At 41.2% G+C, this 12022-nt stretch overlaps 1 protein-coding gene across 1 annotated transcript in view; it reads right to left on the reverse strand.

Moving 5' to 3' along the window:
* Nucleotides 1-158: 158 nt before the first annotated feature.
* Nucleotides 159-12022, reverse strand: part of MED27 (mediator complex subunit 27) — a gene marked incomplete at its 5' end in the record, with an annotated part of 85206 nt that continues 73342 nt past the window's right edge. The window contains 3 exons of the mRNA XM_010144580.1: nt 159-649; nt 2713-2790; nt 11212-11253. Coding sequence (XP_010142882.1) covers nt 515-649; nt 2713-2790; nt 11212-11253 — 255 coding nt within the window. The remainder of the gene's footprint in view (nt 650-2712; nt 2791-11211; nt 11254-12022) is intronic.

A 12022-nucleotide genomic window follows, 5' to 3' on the forward strand; every position in this document is an offset into this window, starting at 1 on the left:
AAGCAGCCTTCCCACCCCCCCCCCCCCCCCCCCCCCCATACCAGCACACACATTTAAATGTTAGCTTTTCGCAAGAAAAGAGCAGCGTGGAAAAATCCACACCAAACCCAAGGATTGTCTTGGTCAAATAATGAAAGAAATAGCATGAGTTCTGGAAAACAAAATTTATTTCAAGCTTATAAAAGTCTCCAACATTGCAGATTCTGTCAGAAAACACAACCTGTACACAGGTATTTTCATTAAGGTTTGGAATAACAATTATTACTGTCAGATCTCCTCACACACATCATTCCAGCTCAGAAGCATCAGGCGATCACACACAGCTTCTTACCATCTTCAAAACGCATCAGTCTCACGTGTCCTGCAGACCGATGGCTTTTAGAGAGCCAAATGTGTGCAACCTCACTACCTGATGCAGCATGAAAGGCTTGGGAATGGAACCACCTACTAAACCAGCAGCTCTCTGCCGAGCCTGACAGACCATCCGCATCTCGTGTTATCAACGGCTGGGCTGCTACTGCCTGCAAGTGTCATGAAAAGCTTCCAGGGTTCGGAAATCCCTCCACGTGGGCGGCAGGCCATCCTGCAGAAACTTTCCGCAGCGCTGGCACGGAGCCTGGAACAGCTTTATGTAACTTCTTAACCAGGTCTAAAAGGAAAAGGGAGAGAAATTAAGAAGACTGGATATGGATGTTCCCCCTTGTCATCATTCTTGTCAAACAGCGACAGCAAGGACAGAGGATGTGCTTTGGCGAGGCCCCAGCGAGGTGTACAGTGATTTTAGAAACAGGAACATGTTGAGGATTACAAGGTCACTGTAGAGCTGAATTCCTGCTTTATTAATCACCTTTTGCTTTTTTAGTCACTAAAATTTGTTAACAGAAATTCACGCACCCTGAGCAGGAGGTGTTTGCAGCTAGAGAATCGCGAGTCCTGTAACGCTCCTCATATTTTTACCGTTAATTGTTCCTGATGGGTACCTTCTTCAACCGAATGTCGGTTTGTCTGCTCCAATGATCATCTATCACACCCCTGCTGCAATCATACTGCAACACTCCGAAGTCTTCACAGCTGAAGATGTAAGGGCTTTCACAGTGAGCTAACTAACTTCCTCTGTAATGCGATTTTAAGATCAATACTCATTGGTCATAAAAATACTGTACCATTTTTAATCTGATTACACTGATAAATACACACATCTATCTAAAAGGCTAGCGCTGAAGAACACAGGGCAAGTTCAGGTGTTCCTAGGCAAAGCTCCTGCCTCTGAAGTGGATGGTTCCCCTCATCATACCTAGCAATGAGCAAGACAGAATTCCCGACTCAAGGAGATACACAACTGAAAACTCCTAGACCAGCAGATTTATCCTGTGAAGGATGCACATGAATCTTGTCATTTAAAGTCCTATTGAATTACATCGATAGGAGAAAATTGTTCTCTGAAGAAGAGGTCAGCTGAGTTTATTGAAACAAATCCTTCCATCTTCATCAGAGCCCTCTCTATAGCAACTGAACCTTCGGCCGTCAATAACCCTCCTCCAAAAGAGCTAGATCTTCTCTGGGTTTACCAGTAAATACGGGGACAAGGGCATCAGAACACTACAAGTAAATTGCTGTTATTTACTTCAGCTTGGATGGGCTTTGCTTGCACTACAGAGAAATCGAATTTTCTGAAACATAATACAAGAATAGGTAAATGAAGTTAAATTGTGCACTTGAGACATCGGTTGACAGGAACAAACAAAAAAAGCCTTCTCGTTCCCACCAGAAAATTTGGGCTTCGCTACTCCCTGTCACATGGACTGTACAACTGACATGGGAAAGAACTAATGTACTGACACATACGGTGTATGTCTGGTTTTGCTTTGTAAGAAGTTTCAGTAGTTTTATTACATCAGTAAGGCTTAAACAAATGTTCTACCCACTCTATTAAACATTAATTTTCAGAAACATGTTGAAACATGGATTTGACCAGTAAGAACCACTTTCACCTTTCAAACCCTATTATTTTAAGATGCACTCCAAGAGAAAAGACCTTCACAAATCTCTCATCTTAGTGGCCTTTTTATTAAATAAACAAACCAGTACAGCGGGTCAGAGAGCCCGACTGATCTGAAAGGACACAGTGGAAATCAAAGACATAAAAGGCCCAATGCTACTGTACACACCTAAAGATTGTGGGTGGCAAAACGAGAAAAAAGGTGATAAACTTTAATCTGCCTATCAAGGTGGAGCAGGATTGGATTAATTCTGTTCAGTAAGGAAATGGCAGACACTTCAGTAGGCATTTCCTCGACTCCCAAACCCACCTGCTGCAGCGCTGGGTCAGAACATGCAACTCCTTAGCATCAAAGTTGGGGCTGAAAGTGGATACAGCAAAATGGGCTCTTCCCAGTCACATTCCTCCCTCTTATCATTCCCCAAGTAACATGCAACACTTCCCAAACCGGGCAAGCCGACAGGAAGCTGCCACAGCTGTAACACATCACCTGGGACTCTCCTCTTGCTGGGGAACTCCCAGTGGAGCAGGTTTTCTACAGCCAGAACTCAGCTCCTTGCACGGTACGAACAGTGTGAAAGGGCTGGACCACAGCAAAGATTTTGGTTGAGAGAGCTTCTCCTACTGCCTTTAGAGATGACCCCAAGTTCTTTGCAAATAAGAATCATCAAGCTGAAATCCATCTGGGAAAATGTATTTTCCAGTACACTTACCATGAAAGATCTGACTACCACGTCTGGCATTTGAGGCAGCTGGTAGTGCAACAGAGCAGTGGTCGCATGATCTGTCACCTGCACCAGATGAAAGCAGAATATTCTTATTCATTCGGTATTTCAGACCGGAGTTAATCTGCAGGAAAACTGTGTAAATTCCATGGGGAAGTAGCAAACCAAGGATTACGTGACTGTGAAGACATTCTTGAAGTAATTTTGGGCAGTTTTTGACAGTCAGCTTCCCCTCCCTCTGCCACCATCATACAAGAGTCAGCTGAAGCGATCACGATGAATAACTTTGTACGCAGTAAAATCAAACACACCTTTGGAAGCTCTTAAACCTGGTAAAAGCTGATGGTGTTGGTGAAAGGATCTAGACTGGTAGCTAATGTGAGCCAAGTGAGAGGGAGCTCTGCTATGTTGAACAATACTCAACTAACACGCTTTGCTTCCCATGTTGGACTACCAATCCAGCTGTAAAAAGCAGCCCAAACTTTTGTACTGTATAAAATTAAAGCATCCACAGCAAATAGTTCGCCTAACTTTCAAACGGCTACAGCACAAGCTGTGCTTCTGAACAAAATCCCACGTATTCTGTGAAACCATAAACAAGCAAAGTCACTAAACAGTCATGTCAGAGGAAAGCACTTTGGGCTTCTCCTTAAATGTTCCCATTTTTATTTTGGTCAGGTTTTTTTAGAGAATATATTCTCTTAATCTATGATGATCTGCTCAACAAAAGAAAAAACACTGTCAATAACATGGCTAAATTAAATAGTTCTGGAAGACTAGCTTATAAGAACAGAGGTTAAGAGTTCAAAAAACCCCAAACCTTTGGTCTTGGTCTGGTTTAGTGGAAAAAAAAAATAATCCACTCAAACTAAACCTGCATTTTTACAGAAAAATGAGTACACTCCTTCCAGTTTAACTCTTATCGTTCTACTTCAGGTTGCTTATGTTAAACGAATAGGAATCGAGCTCTTAGTTACATTTCCTCAGAAACCAGAAATTAATTAATATGGTTATGGTTTATAAATACCTGCATTAGTAAAAGATTTCTGATAGAAAGCTTTTTCATTTCCCAGACAGAGCTGTAGCCATGTCTTACATCTGGGAATTACAGCTAGACAGAAAACATATAAAATGTATATTTATAATAACAAGAGTTATAAAAGAAAAAAAAAAAATCAGGAAAACCAACCGATGCTTTGATATGTTTTATTTTTTATTAAATCACTACCATTTTTAAATGATTCTGGAAGGGGGCAGTTTCTGACAGCTGTGATAAAACCCACTACCAGCCTGCAGCCTGCCAGTTCCCTCAGTTATCAGCGAAGCCAAAGCTTGCTGCTTCTTGCAAGCTCTAGGCTTAACGCAGAGACTCTTGGCAAAATTCACCGGGCTGGCCTATTAAAGAGCTCCGGACCACTCAACCACGAGAGCTCTTTCACATAATGAAATTTGTAAATCTATTAATGGTCCTCATCAGTAACATCAAAGCACCCAATAAGCCACATGATTGTCTAGTCAGTGATTAAATCCTACTTTCTAGTTTTAACGTGGAGGAGCAGGGCTCTTCTGAGGGCTTGCCTATACATTTTCCAGGGTCTGTCTATATACTACAGCAAATTTCGAGTAAGATGAAGTGTGAACTGAAATTAAAATTTAGTCCAATTCGGCAATGGGAGTTGTGCTGAAGCACCAAAACTTTCACTGGGGAATGAGAGGCTCATGCTTGAAGCTATTTGGGGAGGAGAATCTGGATTCCTGAATAAATCCATGTATAGACAGGCTCTAATTCACACCACACAAACCTCCTCCGCAGAACACCACACCAAATTGGTCTGCCCTACGCTGGATCCGGTTTGAAGCTACGCTACAATTTTAGAAACAGATTCTGCTCCCCGTCACTCCAAAAGCAGCTCCACTCGGCATGAATAAAGACACGTGACTGACATTCGGAAGGAAAAACTTTTGGGACCCTGCACTTTCTGGGGAGTTTGCAACGACATTCACGAAATGGACCTCAGCCTGCTTCAGCCATTTATGTCACCATCTAAAAAAATACTAGCAGCAAGGTGGGGAACAGGGCATTAATAGCACAGCGTAACTCCAATCAATCGTTTCTTTTAAACACATCTCATGCCACGTTCAGAAATGACTGTGACCCAAGCCCCACTAGCTGTGTCAATTTTTTTCCTTTTAAGACGGTGCTTTTACAGGATAGTACCAGGCATGTCAAAGAATAGAAAGTTCTGAAGATATTTATGAGCAGACATTCTCCTTCTGCTGTATTTCTACTTCTAACAAACTGTATTTTTTTTTTTTCCCCCTGAACAACAAAGTTGTTTTCTCTGGGCACTGAAGAAAGTTGCTTAAAAAAGTACTGCTATTAACAAATTTAAATTGACTGGCTACTTCGGCAAAGCTGAACATATGCTGTTCCTATTGTAATGCAAAGCTAATGAGATTCCACAGGGAGATAAAAGCCATTCCAGCATTGCTAAAACACTAATAATGTTTTTTGAACAAAAGGAGGTGATTTCTACCATAAACAGGTGCTGATGAAGTGCTTCTAAAAAAGATCAAAGTGGGTGTCAAGTTTGAGGAAGAAGAGTAGGGGATGACCCCCAACCCAGCAAAGAACACGATGTCAAAGAGAAGAGGCAAGAGTTGGGCACATGATGGACTCACCAGTGCAAGGGGCAGAAGGAAGAATTAATGCTCTCCCCCCCAAGATAACAGAGATGACAGAAAACACAAACTGGCCAAGATTAAGAGGAAAAAAAAAAAGGGAAATAAATCAATACCCAGCTTTACTAATAGCAATATGATTTCACACCAAAGCAAAGCAAAACAAACTGCATATGCGTCAGCTCACTTAAGGGACATGCTTTTCCTTCAAGCTGAGCTGGAATCACAAACTAATTTATTCTGGGTGTAGGATGACATTTTGTACATTTTGGTGTTTTATTTTATTAACTTCACTTTAATTGCTTTACCTTACCTACCGCTATCTAAGCTACTGGTCACTTCCTCATTTCTCTACCTCTCTTTATAGGAAGTGATTCAGAAGAGCACACATGGACAGGCACAGCTGTTGCTCTGGACCTTGAAATAGATTTTCAAGAGATCTTGCAGAAAAGCTCAATATTTCACAATTCACACAGAGTATTGAAAAGCACTTGGAATTTCTGCCTGAAAAAAAAGGCAAGACCATTTTGAAGCACAATTTTGCTAAAAAAAAAGCTATTTTTTAACCAAGCACTTTGAGACAAAGCAAAAGAGACTTCAGCTACACAGAAAATGCTGACCAAGAGACTCAACTGAACAAGAAAACTTCCTTTCTTGTTAATAGTTAATTATATCGCCTGAGATTATTTTTTCCCCCCTCCTTTTTGCTTCCAGATTCAGGTTGACTATAACCATGTACTACTTAAATGCATCTCTGCTCCCTTGTCTAGGGCACTGGACACATCTGGAATACAAAACAGACTGACACTGGATGAAACCTCCTCTTCACTGTGACTTTGTGCAAATTAAATCCCACACACTTGTCGCTCTTGGCGAACCACCAGGTCCCAGCAGACGAGCAGGGCTGCCTGGGTACCCGCCCACTGTGAGGAATTACCTGCAGAGCCCCGTGCAGAGCAGGAGGTGTGGACTCCTGACTTCCCTCTTGCAGCCACCTGCTCGATAAAGTTATGAATAGCTCATGAGACCAACAGCCAGCAATGAGCAGAAAACCAAATCCCTGGTTTTTGTCTTGATAGAACTGCTCTGCTGAAATGTGCTTTCCAACGGCGACACATCCAAAAACCAGCATTATTTGGCCTTGAGACTCTTGTTAGTCAAACAGCATTTCCAAGGGTGAAAATTCATAAAAAAAATTAAATTCCTCTAACTGGAATAAGAAGCAAAAAGTAAAGACCTACTGTACACTTTGCTCCACCACAGACTGGGTATGTTCCATACACGTATGGAGCTGTACCTGGCATAAAAACTAACACAAGAAAACATAAACTTCACGTGACTAAATTAAAGAAGCTGCCTCACTCTTCCACAATTTCAACTCATTGCCACTAAATATGCTTTTCAAAAGCAAGTGCAAAACTTCCTTTAACAGCTATAACTTTCCTTGCCACTCACTTATTGGTTTATTCCTTCAAGTACGACACTGACAACTCCATCTAATATAAAGGGATTGTCTAAATCCCCTCCAAGTTTTTTAATTTTTTATTTAAACCCTGTTAAGTTCACAGCCTTAACAGTAGCCTATAGCAATGAGTTCTGGAAGATGATCACAGCACTGAAAGAAAAAAAAGGAAGTTCTTTTATTAGTGTTTAGGCCTTTTATAGTGTGGAAAACTGCATGAGTGCCTTTGTTCATTTCCAAGGATTCCCATTACTCAATTTTCTCTCCAGGACCACATCGGAGTCTCTCTGGAGGTGCACGGAACCTGATGCCTGAGAAGTGCTTGCAAGGTTGATCGATGGTGCCTCTACAAACAGGCACCAAGAGCAACTCCATGCAAATCCTTCACACACTCTTCCCCAGGTCCAATTCAGTAAAGCACTACAAGATTTTTCTGAAGTGGAGGATTTATCACTTGTTTTCAGAGTTAACAGAGTGTTTAAAGTTTTATTTTGCTTGTTCAGCTTATTTGGACTGGGTCACAGATTTTATTTTGCCTAAGGAGGTCTTTGAACAGAGCCAAGTACTGATCATGCACAGGAGCAATCATGCAGGTGACCCTGGAACAGTCCATCTCCTCTCCTTGAACAGACATCATCAATAGCCCGATATTTGTCTCATGCATGCATTCATCCTGCATGTGATTTTATTCTGAGATTATTGACAAGAATACATCTTCATACATTACAATACTTATGTGCCCTTGTAGTGGTGGAAATTGCGCTCCTGAGTTCTGTTGCTTTGGGATCCCACGGCTCCCAAACGGCTGGGTAGGCACAAACAGCTCCTCAAAGCTTAGGTTACAAGTGCCTTAGGAAGAGGTATGTCAAGCTAAAACAAAAATGGTTTGTGGCATGCTAAAATGGATAGACCATTTAAATGAAAATAAGAATAGGAATCCAAGATTACAATGGAATATCCAGGTTTCAAGCCTATGCATATAACTTCAACAGTCAAACTGATATTACATCACAAAACCAGCTATGCTGCTCTTAACTGAGCACCTTGATGAATGAAATAGTTAATGTTTGACACCATCTCCCATTTTGACCCACTCAGAGCAGTTCCACTATTCTGTATTTTTGCCTCTTTTTTTGAATGCCAGGTTTTGAATATGGCACCATTCTCTACCACACGTAATTTCTTAATCCTCTGCACAATATCCTGGAATTATGTAGTCCTCCTGTACACTCTTTTCCCCCCCCAAGATTTAAGCCCCCAAGTATTTCCTAATTCCCTGTTTCTCCTCTTGCACTAGTGGATCAAGAGATGCAAGGTTAAAATAAGAAGGTTTAAGATCAAAACAGTTGCCACTCCTGCAGAGTGTAAATGTCAGACTAACGTGGGAAGTCTGAGAAACCTTTTCTTTGCTCCTTGTGCTTTTGCCCTTTCAGCCTTTCCTCTCTTATTTTGCAGCTCCATTCTCTGAATCCAGCCCTGCTGGTGGATTCAATGCCTATAACGCTTATTCACCCCAGGACCAGATTCAAGGAGTCTCCAGGGAACTTAGAAAATGACTGTACACTTTAACAGTAATGGGCCCTCGGGGAGCCATCCCCCATCAAATTATACACACTCGGGTATGCTGCCTAATAAGGAGAGAGAAAAGGCTTGCTGACACAGCCAACGTTTGCAAACAAAAAGTCAGGACAAATTTAGCTTCATTTGACAGGGTTGGATTGAAGATCAGAGGTCTCTGGTCCTTAACCTAGAAAGTCATGCTGCAGCCCTGTGAGGATTTGACAGGCCTGCAGCTACCTCTGGCAGGTATCTTGTGAGCTCCAGATGTTGTTATATTATCACTGAAGACAGAGCTTGAGAACCTGGTCCAGCTTTTAAAGAGAAACGGCCCTGCCCTTCAGAGGGATAATGGATTTTGCAGTGTTAAAGGTGGCGAAGCTGAAAGGGCTACCCAGCCTCCTCCATGGGAGAGGATACTCATCCCTCTTTTTCCTTCTCAGTACAGCACTTCCACTTGTGTTACTGGTGACTGTCATGAGAAACAAGTTACAAGAACATTCAGATGTGCTGACACATTTGCTGACAATTTTTTTTTAAAGGCATGAAAACATTTGTTCTGAGGATCCTGCAGTACAGCTCCTACACTACTAACAGAGGACAGTAGTCTCTCTAACATTGTTTTATATATTTCCTTCATTCTGCTACTGCTAAATCGCTTATAAATGGATACAAGTGCAGCTTCAGAGAATAAAGAGAAACCCAAACCAAGCACAGCACTACAGAGAGAAAACTTACAATGCTGAGCCACAGCATTTTCTGTTCGAAAGCTCGACTTAGGTCCTAGCCTTAACTTCTTTAACTATCAGCTCAATAGCACAGAATCTATTGATTAGAAAGCACCATTACCTTGTGCTTTTATCACATTTTCCATGCAAGAATCCAGAGCACTCTGCAACCAATTCAGCAATACCTGCTGTGAAGTCAGCAAGTATTACCCCAGCCTAAAGGATGCAGAAAACTGATCCAAAGAGAGGTTAAATTGCACAAGGTAATGCAGTGACAGAGCAGGGAAGAAAATGTATAAAACTGCTACAAAAGAAAAAGCAGAGAGCTGTTCAGCTGGTTAGAGGCAACCCGTTCTCCTGCAGACTTTTCTTTCTGGTTTTTTTGTAAATATTAATACATTTGGTATTATTTATCAAGAGAGAATTGGACAACAGGAACTTAATATTCAGGTCAAATCACATTATTTGAGAGATTTAGGAAGAGAATAAAGATTCTTATTTATCCATAACATAGCCACACAGGCAGCAGTAAGAGGGCACTTCACGTTTCCTCACTGACCTCATCAACCTCTGGTCTGAAGGCCATCACCTGGACCAGAAAGAAGTTTACTCTATGTATTGATGCTCCTCAAGTCCTTAACTTGGACTCCTAAGCAAACCTGTACTCTCTTACCTTGTATATAGGCAACTAAAATTATACAATCAAACCCTGGAGATTTGTTATCATTTAGCACAAGTGATGGCAATATGACTTAACCTTTCCCAGCTATTCTAAACCAAAACATCCAGGAAGACAATCTGATGCCCACATGATCTTACAACCTAACACACATATGGGGAGATAAAGACAATGCACTTAATTCCAGAACCTTAAATATATTCCATTGCCAAAGTGACTTCAAAGCATCCGGGTAAGCAAGTTACTAAGATGTATGTACACTGTTTTACTTCCTGCTCTATTACCCGACTTGACACTAAATATTTTTGAGGAGTGAGAAAAAAAATAAAGAATATTTAATCCACTAATCTCTGGAGTAAAGAACCAACTGCAGCAAAACTTTGCTTTAATGCCAGGCAGAGAGGGAGAGCAACCAGCCTCCCCAAAAGTTGTCCTTTGATCTTGAGCAGGTTAACATCACAGGTCAAACATCTTCCCTTCTTCTGCCTGCATCTGAAATCTTGGAAGGAAGATGCACAAACACAGCCAATATGCCACACTTCTGACCCCTGCTTTTATGCCCTTTCGAGTCCCTGACCCCAATTTGTTAGACAACCTCCAGAAGCAGATGAAAGGAAGTTAGTGCACTAGCTGGAGACTCTAGCTCCTTGACCTGTGGCTTGGAGGTAAGGAAATTGGAATTTAAATCCGGATCAAGCTGAACTTACAGAATTTTGACAAGAGGCCTTCAAAGAAATATTCTCCTCCCTGCCTGGCAAATAGCGAGACACAGATCTAGCCAAAACACACTGTAACCCTCCTATAGCTTTATGCTTATAGCTCCCATTCTCGCACCAGTTGTTCTGACTTTCTGGAATGGCATTCATTCCAGAACATTAGTCCTTTTGCTTACACCATCCTGGGAGGAGAGGCAGGCAAAATGCCATCACAGAAAAAAATTCCAAACTTGTTTTGGATAGTGACTTCTACTGGTTTATTAAACTCAAGCCTTCAGGAGGGGAGGGCAACCAAAAAAAAAATTGTAACAACAAAAATGCAACCTGCAGCAGTCCTCCTTCCCCCCAGATATTTTAAGTAAAAAAAGAGTTCTTGAAGATTCCTCATGAAATTTTAAACCTAGAGTAGTATAATCTCCAATTTCCTATTCCAAATTATGGACTGGAACAGCAATAGGAAATAAATCCAAATTAAATAACAGTGGAAGAGATCTCCTTTTCTACTCACAATTTTCTGTTATTACAGATTATTGTTTGTTATTTGCAAATTGTGATGATGAAGGAATAAATTCTGAATTCTTTCACATAAGGGCCTAGATGTTTAAAATAAATTTTGCTTGACTCTTATCTGCATTATGTAGAGAGAAATGATGAGAAACTCACCTTCTGAAAGACTTGATAGTTGGATTTAGACCATATGTCAAGCTACAGTAGGAAAAAAAAGAAAACAGTTATATATTACCACACGTAAAGAAGCAGCTTTACGGAGAAAAAGCAGCTAAGCAGCTGCTCAAATTAAAAGAGCGGACAGATCTACAGGAACGTACTTCTCAGTTCACTGTTTTGACCCACTGCCTTTACCTGTTGCAATCCAAGAATGAGAATCGATGATCTAAGATTTCCTTTGTATTGAAGAATGAACATAGTTCGAAGTTTCAATGGCAAAAATACACACAAGGGACCTGTTGAATCACTGTGTTCTCTTTAATGTGTACTCTCTCTCTGTATGGGATTGGGGATGATCTACGCAAATTTTTGTCAGCTCCAGCCTGTTTCTAAAACAAGGGCATTTTTACTAAGTTTATGCTTGTCTTGTGGCTGAATAAATGATTCAGTTACAAATGACACAAGGAACATTTAGATGAATTAAGCCAAAGCACTGGTCTACTGGGGCTAAATAAACCATCCCTTAGGAAACTGCATTTACATCTGAAGACACAAATCACGCTAGCAGAGAGTTGAGGTTACACATAACAGCACACATCCATGACTTAAATGTGTGCTCCACCACAGACAAACCAAAAGAACAAAATTGATGAAAGCTGGCTCACATGTCAAACACTTTCAGCTGACATGCTAACGCTCCTCTAGCCCAGCCCTGTGAAATATCTTGCCCTCTGCCAAGGAAAAGCAGCAAGAAAAACGAAGAGGAACTTCCATCAATCCCAGTCTTGCAACTCAGTTTTTTCCCTAC

Source organism: Buceros rhinoceros, unplaced genomic scaffold (genome assembly GCF_000710305.1).
Source record: "Buceros rhinoceros silvestris isolate BGI_N320 unplaced genomic scaffold, ASM71030v1 scaffold16381, whole genome shotgun sequence".
In the NCBI taxonomy this organism is placed as follows: Eukaryota; Metazoa; Chordata; class Aves; order Bucerotiformes; family Bucerotidae; genus Buceros; species Buceros rhinoceros.